We start from the raw sequence: 23,371 nt of genomic DNA, 5'->3' as shown, positions 1-23,371 counted from the left end.
GATTCCACCTCTCACGGCACCAGTTCAGTATGTTCTTCTGCTGAAGACCCACCACACCAGTGTAAGGGTGACCTGGGGCAGGGGCTGGGCCCACTACCTGCATCTGTGATGCTGCTCTGGCCGCCCAGAACCCACCTGCCCCCTCGCTCTCACCTTTGTTCCAGACCAGCACTGCCTGTGAGACCCCGTGTGGGGATGGGAACACACTTATCCCTGTGGTCCAACGTTGTAGCCTCTGACCACGTGTGGCTACTACAGCCAAGGAACTGAATCTTTATTTGATTTAATTTATAAGCTAAATGGGCCCATGTGTATTGGACAGTGCAATAATCTAAAAACAGGTAAATTCACCACGTAGCAGACTCAGAACTGTTGCTGTTTCCCTGTAAGAAGGTGGATTTTTTTTGAGTGAATAGGCCCCTTCCAGTTTTGTCCTTAGAATTATATTCAACAAAAAAAGAATACCAATTATTTGACCAAGAACATCACCACAAACAGAGAGAATGAACAAAATAAAGCTTTATTTGAATTCTACTGCAGATCATTCCGAGGCCCTGGACCACTGTCCGAGTTTCTATCAGCAATGTGGAAACTAAGCCACTTCATAAATAGCACCATGACTACAGTCTGCCAAGTCCAGTGCATGGCTCTTTGTCGCTATGCCTGTAACAAAAGACCATTACTCGGTATATGTGCGTGTACAGCCAATGTCACATCCTGGTTGCCACAGGTATACTCACCTGACCACCCAAGAGGCCAGCACAGCCATGGCCCATAATAGGTGTTCAGTACCCCAGTGCCCCTTGAACACAGCTGCAAGGCACTGTGGGGTAAACAGTGGAGCAAAGATGAGGACGACCGTTCACCTGTCACCCACCACACTGTCAGCCCTTGCATGCTCAGCTAAGAAATAAGCACTTGGTGACCTCATGATTTACATCATCTTACTAATGTTTGGAGGACTTAAAGCACATTAAAGGAGAGAGAGGTGATTTGGAGCTCCAGGTCTCATTGTTGGACTACAGTGGTTCTTACTGCCCCCATCACAGAAAGAAGGACAGGTAGAGTTTGCAAGGACCCAGTTCCAGCCACATGAGTGCTCTAACAAGTCACCTGAGTTTTCACTGGCTTCCCTGAACATCCCCACATATTTGGAGCATGTTTACCTCCTACCAAGAGGCATCCAGGGTGGAAAAAATCTTTCCAGATCACAGCTTGGAGAAACAGAACACAACCGGAGTGGCTTCAGAATTGGAAGGAGAGCACAATCCCCCATCGCTTAGGGTTAGTTCCATTATTCACAGCCCAAGCACTGGAGAAACAGACACCAGGGAAGGCTATGGAGGCCTGGAAGTTCTCAAGACAGCCGTCTAGACAGAGATACAAACAGCTCCAGTCTAGATTTCCAAACATGCTAAACAACAACCAAGAGTGCACGCTCTGATCCTCACCGCGTTTCCCCACCAGGGAAGGCAAAAAAGATTTTCATCACTCTGAAGTGTTACAAAGTACATGCTCACATTACTCTTGAGTGTTTGCATATTATTCTTCCAAAATACAAAAGTATAAAAATAAAACCTTTGCCTTTGTATCTAGAAACATCTGGAGAAAGCGTGGTGCCTCCGGTTCTAGGCTACCTGAGCAGGCATGCTGTACCAGGTTTCTCGCCTTCCCTGCTGTCTCCAGAGGACACAGAAACAGAGATGACAGTGATTTTTCACCCAGGAAACCAAACTCAGGACTAGTGGAATGAACCCTCCCCACGTCTGACAGTGCCTCTTCATGGGCCACACTTCTGGGATCTCCAACAGAAGGGCTTTTAGCCCAACTTCACATTAGGGGTGGTGTGGGTTATGTGCTGGGGAAACAACTTCTGGGACATCTGGGAGTAAGCCAACCTTTGGGGCTAGTTCGAGAAGGACAAGTCAGGGGCCTGGGCGCTCGGTCTCGGTCCGGGAGCCCAGGCTGAGGTGCGCCCGCTCACTTGGTGCCAGCCTGCTTCTCCTTGCACTTCTGGTAGGCACTTAGGATTTCTGTGATGACCCTGGGGTCCTCTAGGGTGGTGGTATCCCCCAGATCCTCAGTTCTGCCGGTGATTATCTTCCTTAGGAGCCGCCGCATGACTTTTCCTGACCGGGTTTTTGGAAGACGTTTCACCACCTGGCAAGGAACGGGTGCTGCATTAGTATTTGAGGTGGGCCCCAGCCTCCATGCCAGCACCCAACTGCACTGAGATAAGGACTCTGCTCAGGGACAGTGCCCCTCGACAGGGATTCAGAGGCAGCCGACTGATGTGTGGGCCCCGCCCCAGGGGATGGTGGGGTCTGCAGTCTCTGGCTTTATCCTTCTGCAATCTGGTCCTAAAGCTAAAATCAACCAAAGGACAGGAGCAACCATGAGTCAGAGGTTTGGATGAAGCCCTTCACCTGGCAGAGGTCTGCCTGTGTGGGGCTGACCTCACGCTGATACCTCGGTCTGTCCTGTCAGCTACACCTCGGGTGGACCCAGGCAGCAACATATCCAAGCACAGGCCGTGGCACCTCATCTCCAGACCCTGCCCTGGGACTTGGTTGATTTTGTCCTACATAAGAAATGAGAGCTACTCAAGAGAAAAATTTTGCCTTACTTAGAGTTTGAATTTCAATTTAACATTTAGCGTTTTCAAACAACCATACCCCAATTCAATGCAAATAGCAATATATTGCATTAACAGCTTGTGGTTGGGACTTTTCTTAGTGACTCTGTCTTTTGAAATAGTTCAGTTCACCTAAGGGGAGTTCAAGTCTCCTGAAACTCTGGCCACCTGGCCAACAACAGTGTGATCTCTTACAATGCCAAGTGAAGGTGGGACCCGTCCTGCCTCAGAGGGCTACCACCAAATCCAGAATTGCCCCGAGGAAATGTTAACAATGGAAGGACTGAAGAGGTGGGCCAACTCCCCCCCAGAACCAACTCGCTCAGATGGCGGTCTGGAAGATCTCCCTCGCAGGCACCAGGAAGTGTGTTCAGAAACCACAGGGGGCGGGCCGAGCCCGTGGCGCACTAGGTAGAGTGCTGCGCTGGGAGTGCGGCGACGCTCCCGCCGCGGGTTCGGATCCTATATAGGACTGACCGGTGCACTCACTGGCTGAGTGCCGGTCACGAAAAAAAAAAAAAGAAACCACAGGGGGCTGGAGAACTCTGCCTATTTACAATCCTTCATTTTCGTCACCACCCAGCTCTGTGGCTGTAACTAGCCTCCATATGCCGAAGTACATGAGGGTCTGATCTTGCCTAAACTCTCTCCTCCACAGGCGAGCGGCCACGTGTCCGGCGCTGAACTCCCTTCCTCTCTCCCTGTCTCTCTGATAACGTGGCAGCCCACCACCCTCACCTGCCCCCCGGGGAAAGCCCAACGGCTGGTGTCAGTTATGGTGTCGATCAGAAAAGAGATGAGCTCATAAAAGACCATTGTACAGGGTAATTGTGGGAGGAGGGAAGGAAGCTTCGGAACAGTGGCGCAGTCCCTGCGGAGGCGGGCCCTCACCAGAATCTCATCAGGCACGGCGTACTTAGCGATCTTGGTGGCCACCGCCGACTTGAGTTCATTCACCACTGCCTCTGAGTCACCCGAGTCATCTTTCAACACGATGAAGGCAAAAGCGGCTGGAAGGCAAAGGCGTGTGATGTGCGAGGCCCTGAGGCAGAGGGTGAACACTGGCTGCCACAGACCCAAAGGGCTTCTGAATCACGTGTTAGTGACATTGCAGCAGCTGGATTTTTAGCTGCAGCTCCAAGGATGCATTTCTGCTTCATGCAAAGTGGCAGCGATTCCAGCAGCTCTACAGACAGCCCAGGCAGTCACGTGTGGCATCATGGCTCCAGTGCTGCCTGGCCACGCGTGTGACCTGGGACGCATGACTTACTGTTGCCTCATCTGTGAGATGACCCTCCTCCAGCCCTCATCTGTGGGCTGACAGGAGACTGGCATGAGATGGGGCACAGAAACACAACAAGGGGGCACTAGCCTCATGGGCTCGTGTGTCCAACATGGTAGCCACTAGCCACAGTGGCTATTTAAATTCAAGTTAAGTTAGAAATGTGATTTCTCAGTTGCGTGAGCCACATTTCAAGTGCTCCTCAACTGCACAGGCAGCCGGTGGCCACCATGTTGACAGCACAGATGAGAACAGCTGCATCCTGGCAGGACGCTCTGCTGGGCAGCGCCAGCCAACCCACATTTTAGCATCAACACTAGGTTTTGTTTTTCAGTACTCTAGCACATTCCAGAAAGGATTTACAGTGGATCCCACTGTGACGCAGGGACTTTATTTTACTGTCCTCCACAGGAGCAGTCACTTGTCCCAGCACCATTTCTGATGACCTGTCCCTCCCCACTGACCTGTAACATGCCCTCCCTCACACACCCAGTGTGCACAAGCGGCTCTCCTTCCTGTGCAGTCCCCCCGTCTCAATTCATTCCTCCCCAGCACGTATCACCTCCCATTCTGCGTAGCCTCCTCACTGATCATGTTTACTGCTCTTTGCCTGTCTCTCTCCTCTGCTTCCTGACCCCCAGCACGTGGGCTCCCCGAGGGCAGGGACTTTATCTATTTCAGCATCCATAGCCACACCTGGAACATAGGAGGTGCCCAACAAATGCTCGTTGGTGCATCAGTGGATGACCGGTTCCAGAACAAGGTCCCCCATCTGTACCTGGCAAATTCCCTTATCCCTCAAGGCCCTGTTCAGCCACCTTACAGTCTTTGAGCCTTTCCTGACTCGTCTGTGAATCTCACTATGGTACCTGCTGTGTGGGAACTGTCATCAATCCCCCTGCCCCCACCCATCTGGACTGTGAGATCTTTGAGGGAAAAAGCCACACTTTCCTCAGTTTAGCAGCTGAGCTGGGACTGGGAGAGGCCTGCACTGCTGAGTCCTATAGCAGAGGTGGAGGCGGGAAACCCTCCACATGGGAGGGGGAGCCGGTTAAAAGCTGGGAGGGGCATGCAAGGCCCAGCATGTTACAGAGGGATGAGAGCATGGCCAGGGGCTCCCGCGTCTGTGTCCTAATCAAAGAAGATCCAGGGGCTCCCCTCGCTCAAGCGCAAAGCGGAGGGGGTGGGAGCGAATACACACAGCATTTGCAGATGGCTGCAAGGCTAACCAAGAACTGTTCAGGGGTTATTCAGGAATTACAAATAAATAGATGCTCAAATTTGTTAGACATCTGGAAAATGCACATTGTCATACCCACGATATACAAACCCCTCTGCCAGCCGGGCAGACCAGACTCAACTGGATGCAGGAAGAGCTGCTAAGAGCTGCTGATGGGAGCGCCGGGTGTCTGGTGCCCTGCAAGCCAGGACTCTCACCTCTTGGGAAACCCCGGAGACGCCCCTGCACAAGCAGAGTGTCCTGGGCACTCCTACTCATAGCAGACCACAACCCCAACACAATCCACCCAATCTAAAGCTGCCCTGTGAACGAGGGTAGTTGTAACACCCCTCACACTCGGTCTAAAGTCCACTTTCCAATGTCTTCCTTGATCTTACACTTATTTTCTAGGGTTCATCCAGGGGCTGATGAGCCCCCAGAACGGGGTGGACTATGCCTGGGGTCGCAGGCCCTGAGCAGGAAGCACTGGCTCAGCCATGGGACACAGACACAGATGGGGCTTCCAATCCCCAGGAACACACACTCCCCTGCAGACCCCCAGACCTTAGAAGTGGGAAACCCAGGGGTCCCCAAAGGTGGGGACCAGACGGCCACCAGTGCGTGGTACCTTCAGGTGGGATGCTCAGGCACCCCTCGTCACACGTGAGGAAGTGTTCCTGTCTCCACCCCTTCCAATCATCCTGATTACATCTAAACGAGCCTCTGTCGGGCACCAGCCCTGATAGCTCTGTCCACATCCCAACCTTAGGGAAGGGACAGCAGCCTTACCAGCATGCCCTTTCCACAGCACTGAGACTGCTTTTTTTAAAGCACTTAAGTAAAATTTAAATTTCACAGTGGGTCAATTTAAAGAAAGTATTTGAGTAAGTAATGGAATGGTGGCACACAAACGTGGCAGGGAGGCAGGTGACATTTGGGACACACTGTGACACGGGATGTTCCTAATAGCAGGCAGGAGGGTGCCCAGTCCTAGGACACTGGACAAGGCAGAAGAGGTCCGTGTGCCCAGCAGTGCCCTGGAGTAGAGTCAACATGTGTCCAGGTCACGCCAGGCCAGGCCAGTGTAGCCACTGTGGACCTGGCATCACTACCGTCAGATGCTCCTGCCCCTTCCCAGATGAGGCCACTTAGAAATTTTGGAAGAACGTGTGTCTTTGGTAAAGAAGACCATTCTGGTCACTCATTCTGTGTTCTGCCCACATGTTGCTGTGCAATGGGAATCGCAGGTCAAACTCCTACACAACAGTCCCTGTGCAGCAGAAGAGCCTGCTCCAGGGCACACTGTGATGGCAGGTGTGGCACAGGTGCTGTGACCCAGCACGTGAGCAGAGAGGACGTGAGTGTGGCTGAACATTTATTATAAACGCTGTAATAGGGCTTGGACAGTGTCCCAGCCAGATACACCACAGACAGAGAAGAAACCTCCCAAGCCCAGCCAGCAGCCAAATAGGTCACGGCTACTTAAGGATGAGTGTCTTTAAAGGACAGTGGAGCTGGAGCATTAAAAAAATCTGACCCTAACTTAACGTGAGTGCTCTTCAGTCTCCTCACCCAAAATCTCCACTTAAGAGAGAAGAGAATCAACAGTTTGACCTGTAAGAACCCCTATCACCCCATTCTCTGCAGTCTGCTCCTTTTACAGAGGTACCGTGATGGGCACGAGATTGGGACTCAGGAATTCCTCTTGTGGACACTCACCTTCTCCTTTGATGTCGTGGGGGTAGCCAATGACAGCGGTTTCTGGCACTGCGGGGTGGTTAGCCTGTGCAAAACAGAACAAAAAGGTGAACCATGGTGGGACCCAGGGGCTGGAGGTGGCTCTGAGGCCAGCGGAGGCATCATAGGGGTGTGGGAGTAGAGGAGGAGGCCCAGACAGAGCTCACCATCGCGTCCTCAATCTCTGCGGTCCCCAGCCGGTGGCCGCTGATGTTGATGACGTCGTCCATCCGCCCTGTGATCTGGTAATAGCCACCCTGGGTTCGGTAAGCCCCGTCTCCAGTGAAGTAATAGCCTGCACCACAGCAAGGAAGTCAGCACCACGATCCATGAGCCAGGACCCACCGGGGCTCCCGTCCTTCCATAAGGGATCCCCGTCCTGGCCTCACGCTGCAGAACAGAGTGCAGAGGCCCAGCAGTGGGCCACGCTCCTGCCTGCTGGCCCTCCTTGCGAGTCCAGGGGATCCCTGCTCTACACAGCACTCTCTGGCTGCCCTGGAGGCTGGCCAGGGGGCTCCAGGACACTCAGGAAGCTTCCCCGATATGAGTCTCATTTACAAACTGGAGACTGAAAGCGACTGGTCCCAACAAGGCAGAGGAGATGGTGCTGATGTCAACCTCCAACCCAGTGACAGAAGCAACTCAGGAAAAAATAAAAGTAACTGAGAGAAAGCTCCCAGCCTTCGTGACAGTTCCCAAGGAGGTTTTTTCACTTTTCTTTTCTAGCAGCTAGCAGGGTGCCCACTTTGGGCACTCACATCTGCCAGGTCCCACAGGTCCCCGAGGTGAGACTCACCACCACGTTGGAGATAAGGGGGAGGCAAGGTCAAGGGGGGGCAGATTCAAGCCCGCGCCTCCGCAGTGCCTGCGCTCAACCACGGCGCCACGCTGCATGTGCAGACCTCTGACCTGAAACTTCTTCTGAGAATATGATTCCAGCGGGCAGCGAAAAAGGCAAATGAAGACTGACTGCAGCCACTCACCTGGATAGGGCTTGAAGTAGGTGTCCACGAATCTCTGGTGGTCGCCATAGATGGACCGGGCCATGCCCGGCCATGCCTGGGAGATGCACAGGGCCCCAGAGACATCACCGCCCTCCACGACACATCCCTACGGACCCAGGAGACAGTGACAGAGGTCAGGCAGGTTCTGGGTGAGACTCCGAAAACTGCTCATCAGCATCGTTCTCACTGAGAAAAATGAGCATCGTTCTGCTGAGGGAGAAAAACAACAAGCCGCACCCCAAACGGACCTGTCCAGAGCTTTCTCCTTTATGAGGAACCGGCCTCCTGAGGGGCCCTGGCCTCAGCCCTCACAATGATGTAACCAAACGTGTCCCTGCTGCGTGAGGCCACCGGCCCTGGGCACGTGGTACGAGGGAGAGCAGCAGGGGCGGCGGGAAGGAGGGCTGGGCACGTGGGGCAGGGCACACGTGCAGGGGGACAGCCTCTGCGAGGCCCTCACACACCTTCTCATCCAGGAGAACGGGGATGATACCAAAGAAGGGCCGCATCGCCATGCCAGGGAGGACTTCCGCCCCTTCCTCAGAAGGCCGCGGCGAGATGCAGATGCCGCCCGTCTCTGCAGGGAGGATGAGGAAGAAGCACGGGGTTGGCCTAGGAGCAAAGGTACGGGACGCCCCACTGGGGTGGCGGGCTGTCTCTGTCTGGGGCAAGCAAATGGCCCCAGTGGCATGAAGACCCTTGTCTGAGTCATAGCAGATGTGAGTTCTGGTCCCCACTGTGGAAATGAGATGGGGCCCCACAGTGGGGTTCTGTCCCAGAAGCTCTGGCACCGTGGCCCTTGCTGCATCCGGCCCTTTCTTGAAGTAGGAAAGGGCAGAGCCCCCTACTGACACAGGAAGACGGAGGAAGGAATGGCTTCTGGGCCAGTGTCCACGCAACACAGATCCCACAACGGAAAGAGATGCCCACGAATCCTGCTCTCACACTATTTCTCGGGCACTCGCCTCTACCAGCCTGCAGCACGGAAAGGTCTCGTGAGACCCAAACGGTAGAGGGTCTCTGTCCTGTGCCTTCCTGAGCAGTGGGGATTGAGTTACTTGAAACATCTCACTTTCTGCCTCTTGATGGATGAGACCTCAGACAGTTACACTTATTGTATCAGTGGTGGTCTCTTGCCCCAAACATCCTAATGAGTGGGGAACCCAAGAGACGAGGGGGAAAATCAAAACACAGTGCCACAGAAAAAAACTCCTTTTCCCTCTAAAATTTAAATTTGGACTCACGGTCCCTTCAGTGATAGGGCCTGCCCTCATCAGATGTACTTGTGTTCAGAAAGGGCCTACGAAGAGAGTGGACGCTGAGTGCCTGCTACTCGCCAGCCTGGGCAACATGCCAGAGCTCCACTTTACAGGAGCACCCCCACTTTACAGAGGAGGACACCAAGGCTCAGAGAGGTCATTACACAGCGTTCCACAGCTGGAAGCAGCAGCCGGGCTGGGCCTCTGAGGCTTCTCGCTCCAGACAGCAGATCTTCAGCAGCCTCGTCCTCGGGTGTTGCAGGGACGAAGGCACCGGTGTATTTGATCACACGTGCTGCTGAGCGCACCAGCCTCAGTCCCAGGTTCACGTGTGAGCCCAGACTTGGCGCTCAGACTGCACCCTGGTTCCCCAGGCTGTCCTGACTCCTCCTTGTCCTGCTCGGGACACTCACCTGTCTGCCACCAGGTGTCCACCAGCGTGCACCTGCTGTCTCCCACTACCTTGTAGAGCCACTCCCAGGCCTCGAGGTTGATGGGTTCTCCCACTGAAACCACACATGAAAGAAGAAAGACATTTAACAGACCTCAAATAAACCTGAAACCAAAAGAATAGATTTTTAAGGGGAAAACCCCTCTGTAATTCTTCTGAAGGACATACAAGGAGACCTGAAAAAGAAGTGCCATACGTCATATTATGGTCATCAAAGAAACACAAACTACAAGGAGGTATTTTCATCATCAGTGACTCAAAAGTCAAGAATCTAAAAGACTCCAAAAGCAAGAATGTAGGGGAAACAGGATTTCACATACACTGCAGGAGTGTAATTTGGTTCAGCAATTGGGAGGAGGAATTTGGATGTTTCCCTTTATATTTGAAAGTACACACACCCAATACAACTACTTTGGACAACTGGTTGGTGTGGAATCTACTAAAGCTACATGTATGTTTACCCTACTATCCAAATATAGGACCCCTGACACACTTCCACAGAAACAAGTGCAGATCCCCAGCAAAAGCAGCCTGTGCAAGACTGTTCACAGCAGCCCTGTTCATCGTACCCAGAAACACAGACTGTCCCTCAGAGGAGAGCGGATACATAATGGTATATTCATGCAACGCGATACCACAGAGCAATGAAAAAAGCAGGCCACTGCTACCCACAACAGTGTGGATGCATCTCAGTGGCATTGCACGAAGCAAAGCATGCAGGCACAGAGGAGTAGTGCATGCCATATGATCCCAGCTTGTGACTCAAGAACAAGCTAATTAATCCACAGTGAAGGAGTCCAAATAGTGGTCAGGGTGGGTTAATCGACTTGGAGGGGGCATAAAGGAGCCTTCTGGAGACCAGAAATTTCTATAGCTTGATCTGGGTGGTAGTTCTAGGCAAAGGTACTTCAAAAAGTTCATGAAAAAATTCATACTATTTTTCAATTCTTTTTTAAAGAACCCTTGTGTGTACATATGTGTGTGTATATGTAAACGTTCCTCAGGCTGAACACTTGATGTCTGTGCATTCTGCTATACAGTCATGCATTACACAATGACATTTTGGTCACAATAGACTGCATACATCACAATGGTCCCATAAGATTATAATGGTACTGAAAAATTCCTTTTCTGTGTTTAGATAGATACATAAAATACTTACCATTGTCTTACAGCTGCCTACAGTATTCAGTACAGTGACATGCTGTACAGGTTTGTAGCCTGGGAACAATAGGCTGTACCACATGGTCCAGGCGTGCGGGAGGCTGTACGATCTAGGTTTGTGTGAGTACATGCTGTGATGTTCACACAGTGACGAAATCACCTGACGACACATTTCTCAGAATGTATCCCTGTCGTTCAGTGACACATGACTGTATTTTACACCTCAGTGGAAAGGAGATGGAAGTGCTCGTGCCCTAGGACTCTAACCCAGCTTCTCAGTGTCTACCTCATGTCATACGTACGCAGGGCTAGCACTTGGCCAGAACTCCCCAGTTACACATGTGTGGCTAACACAGTGAAAAACTCCTGTGCGGGGTGCATCTTGCTCAGTACAGCCACCATCCAGTGCCCATCCTGGCTGGAGCCTCCCACGCCCATGCCAAGAGGACAGTGCTGGTCAGGAAGGGGCTTGGTGTTTTGTGTATCACCCCTGCACTTGTGAATACCCCCAAGGGGGCAAGAAGACACCCAAACAGCACGGGCTGACATGGTGGGAAACCATTGCCAGCCCGCACAGGGATGTGAAAGCACAAGCCATGGCAGTCCCCACAGCAGAGTACAAGCGAACCTTCAAAAACCAGGCAGATCTATATGGAAAACTCTGCAGATTGCTGACCTAAATGAAATATTACAGGATATACCACAGGGTGGAACTTTTATGTTAAAAGCTCTAAACAGAGCTGTACCTAGTGTAGGAATATAACTGCGTAGAAAGGGATAGAAGGGATACAAGCAACAGGCCCCCTGGAGTGGAGGGTCAAGGAGGACACCAGCTTGAATTGCAACGTTCTGGTTTCTTCTTTCCACAAGAATGTATCTGATCTGTGTGTTACTGAGGAAATTGAAAATTAAGAAAATTGCCTTGAGAAATACAAATCTAGGGGTGAAAGTGTTGGGCTGGAGTCTGACAAGTGGCAAGATCAAATAAAGGCCATGCACCCAAGCCCCGGGTGTCGTGAGGGCTGATCCAGCTGCCGGGGGTCAGCCTGAGCTGTGGTGCTAGAGTAGCTGGCGTACTGGCACAGCGCTGGCCCCTGATCACTGCTTACTGATAAAGGAGACATGGGCAATTTGCACTGAGTCTCCCATAGCACTCTGCTGCTGGCACCTGTTATGCAGCAGGCATGTGCTGACAGACTAGCACAATACATAAAACCCAGCGAGCCTGTTTGGGGCTGGCTCCATGGTTCAAAGGTGCTCTGTGTACATGTCAGTGGTTCCTGATCCAAGATAGAAAGTGCGTCTAGCCACGGCTCTCACAGAGGGAGGACAACAGGAGCTCACACTGGGCCTCTGGGAACCCCTGTGAGGCAGCTTCCAGCTGGTATGCACATGCCTGCTCTGATGCAGTCACTGGAGCACATCCTCTTCCTGAAATGCACTCAGAGCAGTCACCTTGTCACTGGACCCTGCAAGTCCTCCTCAGCAACCAACACCCCCGAGTTTACCTGGAAAATCAAATTTTGCCTGTCACCCTTGTCCCCACCTAGTTCTCAAGGCCCTGCTGTGGAGGGCAGGTCTTCCTGTTCACACTGGGTTCCCAGTCAGAAATGCCCAGGCCTCACCATCCACAGTTCCCCATGACAAGAGAGGCACCTCAGGCACACCTTCTGCTGTGGCCTGAATGTCTGTCCCCTCCACAACTCATGTTGAAACTTGTCACAGTATTAAGAGGCAGGATCTTCAAGAGGTGACAGGCCACTCTGGAAGGTGGGCTGGTGGGAGGGTTGGTACTGTCATCAAAGGGCGAGAGCGGCTCCTCTGCTCTCCCTCGTCCTCTCCTCACCCTTAGGAAGGCCCTCGCCAGATGCCAGCACCTTGACCATGGACTTCCAGCTTCCAGAACCCAGTCTCAGGTATTCTGTTTCAGCAGTATGAAACTAAGACCCCACCAACTATAAAGGAGCCTGTACTCCTCCTCAAGTGATTTCATATTGGTCCCGCTTTTGCTATCTGGAATATTCAAAGTACTTGGTCATTCAGATACAAACATAACCTTAACCATGAGGCAGCTCTGCTGGCGAGGCAGTCAGCACAGGACAAGTATTTGTGACCTGACAGCAGAGAGCCCAAGGTCCAGAGCAGCTAAGGAAATCCACAGGGAATAGATGCACAGAGAGAAGGCCCTCAGGGCCAGCAGGGGAAGCAGAGTGAACCAAAACCGAAAGACCTACCGGGGTGCTGGGGCAGGTGCACAGGGTCCATCGATCAGGCTGGAACGTGGTGAGCAGAGGTGAGGTTACTGAATCTGGAGCCAGGCGCTGGGCTCAACACAGGCTCCCTACTTACGTACTGAGTGACCCTGGGGAAATGCTGTGACTTGTCTGTGCCTCAGTTCCCTTCTCTGTAATGAGGGGGCTATTATCAGTGCTTAGCGCACAGGGCTACTGTGAAGACAAAGATACTTAATAAGTACCTGCTCTTACGGAGAGTATTCAAACCCCTCCTGGTCTTTTGTTGGGGTTTTTTGGTCGTTTTTTTTTTGGCGGCTGGCCAGTTCGGGGATCCAGACCCTTGACCTTGATGTTATAACACTGTGCTCTAACCAAGTGAGGTAACCAGCCAGCCCCCTCCTGTTTTTCAATCTAGAAAGTTCTTTGAGAAACAGAGGAAGTTTTTATTTTTAAGTAGAAAATGAGGGGAAAGGGGAGAAAAGTAAACACTGGATGCAAACTGTCAGAAACGTTACCTACTGATCCTCATTTACATGTTTCTCTGTTTACGTTAATGTTTACAGGCTGGTCCTCTGCTTCATCCTCATGACCCTGCAGGGCAGGCCCCATGCCCACCTCACACGTGGGGACAAGTGGTGAGTTGTGCGGGGTGCAGCTCCCAGCAGTGGTGCCTCTGAGGTGCATGCCTGGGTGGACACCCACTGGGGCCTGCAGTCACCCACCAGTGACATCAGCATACGCTCCCCAAGCTCCCTTTTCTGAGGATGTGCTTGGCAGAAAGAGACACATCCACGGTGGTAACTGCCCCACGTGCGTCCTCTATGAAGAACTGCCACGCAGCTGCTGTGTTCACCCAGCAGTACGGAGGCGCCCCCACCCTGTGCTTCCTGCTGACCACACGTGACAACACATGTCAAGGCAGAAATGAAATGCAGCAGGGCAAGGAGAGAGAGCAGCAGCCTAGGGCACCAGCCCCTCCCCGCACTGGCACAAAGGACAGGCATGTGACATTCCACTCTCGGTCACCGTCACCTTTCCAAAACACTTCCATATGACTTGGCAATATTTACCAAAACTACAAATGGACATGACCTTTGAACTCTCTGCTGGAAGCATCTACAATAAGAACAGTGCACAAGTGCAGGATGGTATTTGCTGGGCATACTTGGGAATAATCAAAACGGCCAACAATGAAGGAATGTTCGGTAATAGTCACACAGCTAAATCTCTTGCTGCCATGGAAGAAATGACTTGGGCCTTAACTTTCCAAGTTGGTAGGTATACGTGATAAAGTTTAAGCAACAGAACTCGGGCACAGAAAAAGGAGCACAGAAAATGTCTGGAACGCTGCACCCCAGGCTGCTCCAGGGAGCTTGCATGAGGGAACATCTGCTTTCTACCAGTTCTGGTCTGGCATTACTTCAAATGTCCACCACACACACAGCACGTAGCCTGTGTCATGTCAAATGTCAGATCAAAGTCATGTCAAAGCCCAAACTGGCTCTGGCAGACTACAGTAAGCACACCCTCTCCTGCCGCAGAGCAGGCTGCTCACCTGAGCCCAGGGTCCGCAGGGAGGAGCGATCATACTTCTTCACCCAGGCATCCCCGTACTTCAGCAACAGCCGGACAGCTGTGGGAGCCCCGTAGAACTGATTGATCTTTAACCTCTGAACCATCTCCCAATACCGACCTACAAAAAGGCCCAAGTGCACTGTCAGTAGGAGAGCCCACCAGACACGATGTTTTAAATGATTTAGAGATAAGCCAAGAGTTACTAAGTGCTGGGTATGTGCAAACACCTGCCTGTGTTCACAGAAGAGTACCCACACCCATCACTAAAGACGGAAAGGACCCCACAGGAAGGAACTCCCCACAGCAGCTCTCCTCCCAGCACTCCTACATGGTGTATCCCACATGACCGAGCAAAATGTCAAAGAGACACTACCGTGAATTTAAAAATATAAACCATATAGCATGAACACAGAGCTTTCATTCAGTCACACTTAAACGACCTGTAAAGGGGTGACTGATGCTGGCGCTGGTAACAGCGCAGCTGCCACTGTGTGCGCCCCAGGGAACAGGGCCCTGTGCCCTGCACACACACACCTGACTCCCATAAACCCCACAATTTGCACCAGTCCCTGCACACAGGATGCTAGCTGTGCCCCTACACCTTTCTCCCCACACACAGCCAGCCCCATTTGGTGGCTGGAGAGGAGCAAGGGGAGGTGACCAGAAAGTCGGTGCATACAATTGTCAGCCCAGTGGAATGCTCAGGCAAGAGCCTTCGGATAGAGCCACCATGATTTGATTTCATTAAAACAAATATCTGGGGACACGTGCTGTGTGGAAGATGTTAAAGGGAGCAAGATGTGACCGTGTCCTCCAAGTGATCTCAATTTGACGGAGGTGGCTCCAGGCTGCACACAACACAGGCTGACGGAACAGCCCTGGCCTGGGCTTTGAGAAAGGGCTGGATCTGGTCAGGTGGCTGCAGAAGTGAGAGGGATGATGCTAAGGTGATGGCCTGAGGCAGGCAGCTAAAGTTAGAGGGTCTGGAACGCTGGAGCGGGTGATCTTGAGTCAACTTCCAGCCCCAAGTCGGACCCTTCTGTTGCTTATCTGAACTTCCTGCAGATATGGTGCCCAGCCCCAGTCCATCCGGCAAGGCTCAAGGCCCAGCAGCTCTGGTGTCCACATGGCATCTAGTCAATGAGACCATAAGAACCATGCCCTCACCAGAGACTAGTTCTCTGCTCTTCTGTGAGCTGTTCCTCAAGTCTCAAGTCCATCCCCTGCCACCCAGCACGGGGTCCCAAAAAGGGATGACAGTCCTTACCAGCATCAGGGTAAACTGGGGTGCTCTCAAAAAGGACACTGGTGGCTCCATTGCAGAGGGGTCCATACACCACGTAGCTGTGTCCTGTGATCCAGCCGATGTCAGCCACACAGCCGAAGACGTCGCCTGGCTGATAGTCAAACACAAGCTGCAGACACAGGAGGGGGCCGTCAGGGTCTTGTCCCCCACACACTACGCTCCCACATATCACCAGGAAATGGCCGTGCACACGCAGCAGTCTGTAAATGTGAGAGGCAGCTGCTCACATGGCCCAGCAGCAGCAGGAGGAGCAGGTGCACTGCAACGCCTCCTGCAGTGCCAGGAACTGGGCAAAGAATGTCTGGTACACGCAGCAGCAGATGACATGCACAGGTGTGAGTGAGCGAGAGAAGAGTGTGCACCACATGAGTCCACGAGGGAGGTTCAGAGCCAGACAACACTGATCCACGTGGCCGTGGCCGTGCTGGGGTCTGCCTGCAAGAACCTTCAGAGCTGGGCAAGTCCCAGGTCCCATGTCCCAATACAGGTGGTGGCCACATGTGTGGACCCAGCGGTAAAACTCCATCCAGTTTTATGTTTAAGATATGTGTATCTCTCTGCATTACCTTATGCCACAATTTTTTAAATCACTTAAAAACTGCAAAATATAAAATCCAAAAAGAATCACATCAAGCATCATCAACATCTAAGAGAGTGACAGGAGAGACATATGCGTCTCCTTCATTCTAGCCAAAGGGTCCAACCAGTGCCTGACCCCATCTCGGGATCCACCTGCTCATATGCAGGAAACACAGAGGGCAGAGGAACAACTGGCATGATCTGGACCACAGGACACCAGGGACAGATGGCCAGATGCTACACACACGTTTTAAGGAAAGGGACAGAGGAGAACCCACAGATTAAAAAAGACTTAAAAGACATATCCAAATATTTTAATGAGCAAGAGTAAGCTATAGTATCCCAGGATGCACATTTGGGTGACAAAACTATAAAAAGAAAAATAGGGCAGCATCACAGTACAAGTCAGGACGTGAAGGAGGGGCTGTGGTTAATCAGGCCGTGGAAGGGACTTCTGTGAGGCTGGCGGCGTTCCATTTCCTGACCAAAGAGGCATTTGCCTTATACTAATTCATTAAGCCACACAAGTGACTTGGGTAGTTTTCTATATATGTTTTTAAAAGATTTTTATTTTATTTTATTTTTATTTATTTATTTTTTGGTGGCTGGCCGGTAAGGGGATCTGAATGCTTAAAATCTCTGGGCAAGTGGCCCCCAGTGTCCTGCTGCCGCAGAGCAATGGTCAGGTTCTCCAGGAGTTTCCAGTCAGTGCATCGGGGGCACGAGCCAGACAGGGCCCTGCACTGCATGTCTGGAGGTGGGGGAGGATTCTCTCCAGCGAGAACGCACTTTCACTACGCCGGTGACTCAGGATGCCCACATCCCAAAGCCCTACAGCAGTCAGGAGCTGACAGGATTGTTAATACAGTTTCTACCAGAACTGCCAAGTCTGCCACTGGGCTGGAGATTTCTCACCCTGTGGTTCTTGGAGGAAGAGCGGGGGCCTGGGCTGGCCATCTTCCATGGGTCTGGCAGCCAGCCAGTGCCCTGACCCCACTGCACACTCCCCAAATCCACTCACACCCCAGTGTCCCTTCAGAGTCACCTCTCCTTTTCCCTGAAAAAAACAACAGCCCTAATACCCTTTCCATGAGCACACATGCGTGTGCACACACAAACACACATGCACACAAAGGCAAACATATGCACATACGTATACCCACATACACGCAAACAGGCACCCACTCCTGCATACATATGTATGTCCCCGCACCAGGTCTGTCTCTCTGCCTCACATTCAGCCATCGTCCTTAGTGCTGGGCGTGAGTGACCCGTGAGAGCCGCTCATCACTACTCAGAGGCTGTGTACATGCACAGATCCCAGTGACTATGGTAAAGGCACCAACGACACACTGAACCAAATGCTTGACACACGCGGTCACCTGGGCTCCACCACATCTACAGCTTCCCTAATGTTAATTTTGCTATAAATTGATAGGAATAAATCCATTCTGTGACTTTCTTGGTATTCGGTTTTCAGTGATTCTATTTTCCAAGTCATTTTTTCCAACACAATCTGTCGGTCTTTTCAACACCCCCGCCAGGAACTGAGGAGGGGTAGGGTTTTTTGGATGAGAAAACTGAGGTCAGGAAAGGTTCCATGACTTGCTCAAGCGGCTACCATGCTAACGTGGATCTGTGTTCAGGATCACACTGTCTGCTCAGCTTGGCCCTGCACCACGTCTGTCCCTCTAACACACATGCAACCATCGTCCTTAGTGCTGGGCGTGAGTAACCCATGAGACCAGCTCATCACTACTCGGAGGCCGTGTATGTGCACAGATGCCAGATGTTTCTGCCTCCTGGCACCTGCTTCTCCTTCCCCCTGCAACTCTCTTTGAGGAACCACCTCACCTCACTCTTTTCCAGGGGCCTTCCTCCGTGTGACCCAGCCTGGCCAATCACGATTTCCATCCCACCCCACCTGAACCTTGTGACTGGGTCAGAATGGGGCCCCAGGGTCCCACCAGGCAATGATCCTGCTGGGGCCATCTCCAGACTCTGCAGCAGCCAAGCCGAAGAATGGAAGCCTGGTCGGGAACCTAGTCTGCACAGAGGATGGGGGCCAAGGCAGGGAGAGGTACCCCCAGCCAGCACAGTGCCCCAGCCCTGCTCACCTGTGCCTGTCAGTCCCATTTGCTGTGGGCACCAGCTGGGGCCGAGTCTGCCTTCTGCAGCAGAAAGAATCCCAGCTGCAGTGGGACCTCGGAACTCAGTCCCAACTGGAAAGTGTCAGCCACTCCCCAAGGCAACCAAGGATGCCACATTAAACCACAATCCCCACACCCACATTTAAACGAGTGTGGATTGTTCAAATCAGCACTTATTGGAATAAAAAACATGCCCTTACTTTTGCTTTATATTCCTAAAGGGCGGTCCACTGAAATATGATTTCCATGTACCAAATTTAAGTTTCTTTAAACAAGTAATTTTTTTATCTGACTTTTAAAACGCAACCCCAGTGAGTAGGGGTCTAGAGGCTGCAACACTTTTTTTAGAGGCCCACAAAAATGTTTTACTTTCTTTTAGAACCAGAAGAAGAAGATGAGATTTTAAAGTGGAGGAAAACATTTTAATATATAATAGCAATATACTCATCTTCATTCCAGTGCAGTTATAAAATATAACTTTTGGCATTTTTTTTTTGTTATGGAGTAAGAGACCCATGAAGATATCAGAATGCAGCCCTGCCAGTGAGCAGCATCAGCCTGCACGGTGAGACCAGGTGAGGGCCCCACCTCTGCAGGCCCAGAGCAGACAGAGGGCGGGGCAGCACACAGGCCGCAGGGGTGGCCCTGTTCCTGAGCACGCTTCGAGGACACACCGGCACCTCACACCTATGGGCACTGTCCTATGGCAGGAGGAGTTCTTGCCCTCACTGCAGCCCCTCCTGACCTGCCCACAGCCCTGCCAGGGGGCACGGTACCCATGGCCTCGACCCACCACCCCACGCAGAGGCCCGTACCTTGTGAGTCAGAGCGGCATACAGCAGGTAGCCAGCCTGAGTGTGGATGAGCCCCTTGGGCGAGCCGGTGCTCCCCGAGGTGTATAGTGTGAAGAGCATGTCCTCACTGCCCATGCTCTCTGGGGCACACACAGGGTCCTCCTTGGCCATCTCCTAGAAGGGAGAAGAAACACACAGCCCATCCGGGCATTCAGCCTCTCCCCTCCACTCATCCTCCTTGAGAAGCCCACTCCCCCAACTGCTGCAGGACTCAGCAGACAGGACTCAGAGTTCACCTTCTCTGGCCTGCCCAAGTTCAATTCCGAATGCAGAGAAGACGCGAAACAAAAGGATGCATCAATCATTTCTGCTATAGTAAGTGTTCTAATATACTTGTGGCGTTTGAGTTCTATCTTCCCAATCAGGACATGTAAGCCCATCAAACATCACAGGGGAACCCTGGGCACCTCTACGGAACCCAGATTGAGAACCAAAACCTAACAAGACTAATAACAGCCTCTCCTCCTCTAACTGTACAAAGTAAGGTAAACCCACCTGCTCGAGGGGGATGTCCCGGTCCCCCATGTAGACCTCATTGTCTGTCCTGTGAGCCACCAGGACATGCTGGACGGTCGGGCACTGCTTCATGGCTTCATCCACTATTTTCTTCAGCTCTACCACGCGCCCTCCCCGCAGTCCTTGGTTGAAGGTAATAACCACTTTGCACTTGGCTGACAGAGACAACGGACATTTCTGATCAGTCTCCTCCCAGCTTTGACCCTCACAGCCCAACTCACAGTCACACCTTTGAGGCCTAGGAGTGTGGTAGAGCAAGTCCCGTCTTGACTAAAAGAGTCCACAAAGAGGGAGGCCTGCCCACATTGCAATCTTTGGGTGCCGTGACTTTTCCCCGCTCTGAGGGGGAAGGGACTGGACATAAATTGCTTTGAAGCTCAACTCTTGCTCTTCGGGTTGGTAGCATGAAGACAATTTCCCAAGCAGACTTCCACCTGTCCCTCCATCTGCCTGGGAGCTTTCCCCAGGTGAGGGGTCATCACACCACCCACAGTGACCGTGGTTGCAGAGCCACACAGAGAAGCAGAGACCAAGAATGCTGGAAATCAGAGGCCAAGCCCCAAGGTATCCTGTGTGGCTAGGCCCTGTCCAGGGAAACTCGTGTGAGCCAAGAACCGTCACTGTCCAGAGAACAGAGACCACACGCAGGTGGACGCTCAGGAACTGCCTGCCCCAACCCCACCTTCACAGGAAGGCCCTCCAGGCTCCACACCTACCCCAAGCCTCGGCTAACCTAGGGTGAGGCCCAGGGCAGGGAATGAGGGACGTACACACGCTGGCCTGGGGACCACAGGCGAAGGACCTACTGCCCACACTGAGCCCCAGCGTGGGGAGATGCAGACAGATCAGGGCTGCAGTGGGCTGCTGAACAGTGAGCCCCTACAAAGAATCTGGAACACGTACCCAGTTGTACTGGCAGAGCCTCACCCACATCCTCTGGGCCTTTTAACCACTCGGCACCGAGGTCCTCTTCCAGAGCCATAGGCAGAAGTGCTGGGGAATTACCCCCACCCCACAGCCCTCAACCAACGACCCTCAAGAGTTGAGATATACGTACTGCAGCCCCCTGCCCATCTCCCAGGGTCATCTTTTTTTTTTTTTTGTATGCAGCATGCTATATTTTGTGCAAAAAAATATGGAGCGCTTCACGAATTTGTGTGTCATCCTTGCGCAGGGGCCATGCTAATCTTCTCTGTATCGTTCCAATTTTAGTATATGTGCTGCCGAAGCGAGCACTCCCAGGGTCATCTTGATGTTCATGTGCTATGATCATCCAAGGTTTCCCTGTGGGTTAAGCTCTGGTCATCCACCGTGGCCTCACTCCCCACTGCCCCACAGTGCTTCCCAGGACCCCAAACACACTGCCTACACGTGAACGTTCGTCTAAGGTCTCTTCTGGGGGAAACCTTACTAAGGCATCAGTCTCTCAGCCAGCCTCAAAGTGCTTTCTAGCAACATGTGCACACTCTTTCTTCCTCCTAGTCACCCCAGAGATGTCATGCTTTGAGGGCCACCTGGGAATCCCGCATAGGCCTCTGCAACTGGATAAGCCAGCAGGGCCATCTAGGGGTCCAGCAGGGCCATCTAGGGGTCAAGGAGATTCCCTAAACCTGCCCAAGAACAGCCACCCCTGCCTGGGAGCTATGAACTCCCTAGGGACCTCAGCCACACACCCTCTTTGCCCTTCAGGCCTTAGGGATCAGTCACCTCGGGAAACCAAGTCAGTCAGGTGGAGCCCGTCGCAGACTCTCCAGACTTACATCCCACAGAGCTGGGTTTGGTCCAGGGGAGCTTCCTGTGGCTGAGGAAGGGAGATGATCCAGCAGACAGAAATGAACTTTCTCAAGGAGATGAAAGACCACAGAGAAGAAAGCTCCCAGGGGTTAGGACTTTCCACAAGGAAAACAGTGGCCCCGGCCCATCCACCATGTCCAGGATGTGGACACCTGGAGGGTGGGTGTCATTATTCTGCCCCTGCAGCACCTCTCAAAGCTCGTCTCCTGACCTCCACCCTCCCTACCACACCTCCCTCTCCACTCCAGAGCCTGGAAGCCAGCCAGGGGACTGGAACTCTAGGACATACTAACTGCCCAGCTCTCAAGGAGACCCTGGTGGTCATGCTCACAAAACATACCCCATTCTCAGTGGCAGAGTGAGAACGGCCACACATTCTTTGACCTGTTCTCATGGAGAGGTAGGCCAATTCAGCCTGTTAGCTCTGTTCACCAGCCACAGGCAAATCTTCTGCGAGAAATAAGTACTCTCAATGGCCCTAGAACCTGGCACCTTCCCTGAAAAGCAAGCTTGAGGGACTCTCTGGAAGAGAGCAGGGAGCAGGATCAGACTGCACAGACACTGTCTGGACATTCAGCCCTCTGACGACAGCAAAAGCAAGAAGTCGCTATCATTCTGCACTGTCCAGGAGACTCTGACCCACCTGCAGACAGAAAGCCTTATACATACATCACATGCCCCCCTCACCTGCCTCCAGGCCTCCAAAGACAGTCCAGCCCTTCGTTCCTCATGACAGAAGGCATCCAGCTGTATCAGCTGAACCATCTCCGTGCATCTCCAGCCTGACCTCCCCCTAGATGCATCTTCCCTCCTGCACTGCAGCCCCACCAGCCCCTCCAGGCCCTCACACACGCGGTGCTCCTCCTACCACATGGCCACGCTTCTGCTGCTCCCTCCCCCTGCAGCTCTCCCCTCCCTCTCCCCCTGACTAAATCCAACACACTCAGATCTCAGCTCACAGAACAAATGATCATTCAGCCATGTTCCTGTCCCTGGCAGCATCTGTCATTTGTCTGCGTGACTTTTTATTAATGTCCATCTCCATTCATATGGTCTCCACCCTGATGGCCAGCCAGGCCCCCAGAATGAGGACCAGGTGACTCCCAGGTTCTTCCCTCCCCCTGCCCACACGCTTACCATCATTGATCCTCCCGGCCAAGGAATACGCGCTGAAGCCAGCAAAGATGACTGTGTGGACAGCTCCAATCCTGGCACAGGCCAGCATTGCCGCCACAGCCAGTGGGGACACAGGCATGTAGATGGCCACACGGTCCCCTCGGTGGACTCCATACCTCTTCAGCGTATTGGCCAGGCGGCATGTGGTCTCCAGCAGTTCCCTGCAGCACAGGGAAGAGAAGGCCATCAGAGACCAGGAGGGTGAAAGTGCAGAACAGCCTGCAAAACCACAGGTACTACTGTGCACCCAGCCCAGTGCAGGAGGACAGCAAGCACTCAAATACTTGTTGCGTGGAAAGTTCTCTTCTAGAAAGAGATGGTTTTAACACTTATGGATTGGAATTGGCAGAGATTCACTGCCACACTGCTGAGACAATATGGCTATCCTTGTGTCCATTTAGTGCAGGGTTTCTCAGAGCCTACAAGTGTCGCAAGC

General features: G+C 52.5%; 1 protein-coding gene and 1 non-coding gene across 3 annotated transcripts in view; both read right to left on the bottom strand.

Annotated features, from left to right (window-relative positions):
- Window positions 1–499: 499 nt before the first annotated feature.
- The window catches only part of ACSS1 (acyl-CoA synthetase short chain family member 1), a 51,608-nt gene continuing 28,736 nt past the window's right edge, over window positions 500–23,371 (bottom strand). Inside the window, exons 3-14 of one of the 2 annotated variants that reach the window (XM_063114055.1) lie at window positions 22,897–23,096; window positions 19,945–20,120; window positions 19,411–19,563; window positions 15,828–15,975; window positions 14,541–14,678; window positions 9,550–9,642; window positions 8,342–8,454; window positions 7,857–7,983; window positions 7,041–7,168; window positions 6,856–6,919; window positions 3,527–3,645; window positions 500–2,160 (exon numbers count right to left, since the gene is read on the bottom strand). In XM_063114055.1, the coding sequence (XP_062970125.1) occupies window positions 1,981–2,160; window positions 3,527–3,645; window positions 6,856–6,919; window positions 7,041–7,168; window positions 7,857–7,983; window positions 8,342–8,454; window positions 9,550–9,642; window positions 14,541–14,678; window positions 15,828–15,975; window positions 19,411–19,563; window positions 19,945–20,120; window positions 22,897–23,096 (1,639 nt within the window). In that variant the 3' untranslated portion in view covers window positions 500–1,980. The remainder of the gene's footprint in view (window positions 2,161–3,526; window positions 3,646–6,855; window positions 6,920–7,040; window positions 7,169–7,856; window positions 7,984–8,341; window positions 8,455–9,549; window positions 9,643–14,540; window positions 14,679–15,827; window positions 15,976–19,410; window positions 19,564–19,944; window positions 20,121–22,896; window positions 23,097–23,371) is intronic. The other variant, XM_063114056.1, reaches the window with a different exon arrangement.
- LOC134391481 (U6 spliceosomal RNA) lies at window positions 21,095–21,201 on the bottom strand. Its single transcript, XR_010024997.1, has one exon. It is a non-coding gene; the product is annotated as a U6 spliceosomal RNA (small nuclear RNA).

This window comes from Cynocephalus volans, chromosome 11, assembly GCF_027409185.1.
Source record: "Cynocephalus volans isolate mCynVol1 chromosome 11, mCynVol1.pri, whole genome shotgun sequence".
In the NCBI taxonomy this organism is placed as follows: Eukaryota; Metazoa; Chordata; class Mammalia; order Dermoptera; family Cynocephalidae; genus Cynocephalus; species Cynocephalus volans.
The sequence above is the reverse complement of the archived record's forward strand: the minus strand, read 5'-3'. Positions and strand labels throughout refer to the sequence as shown.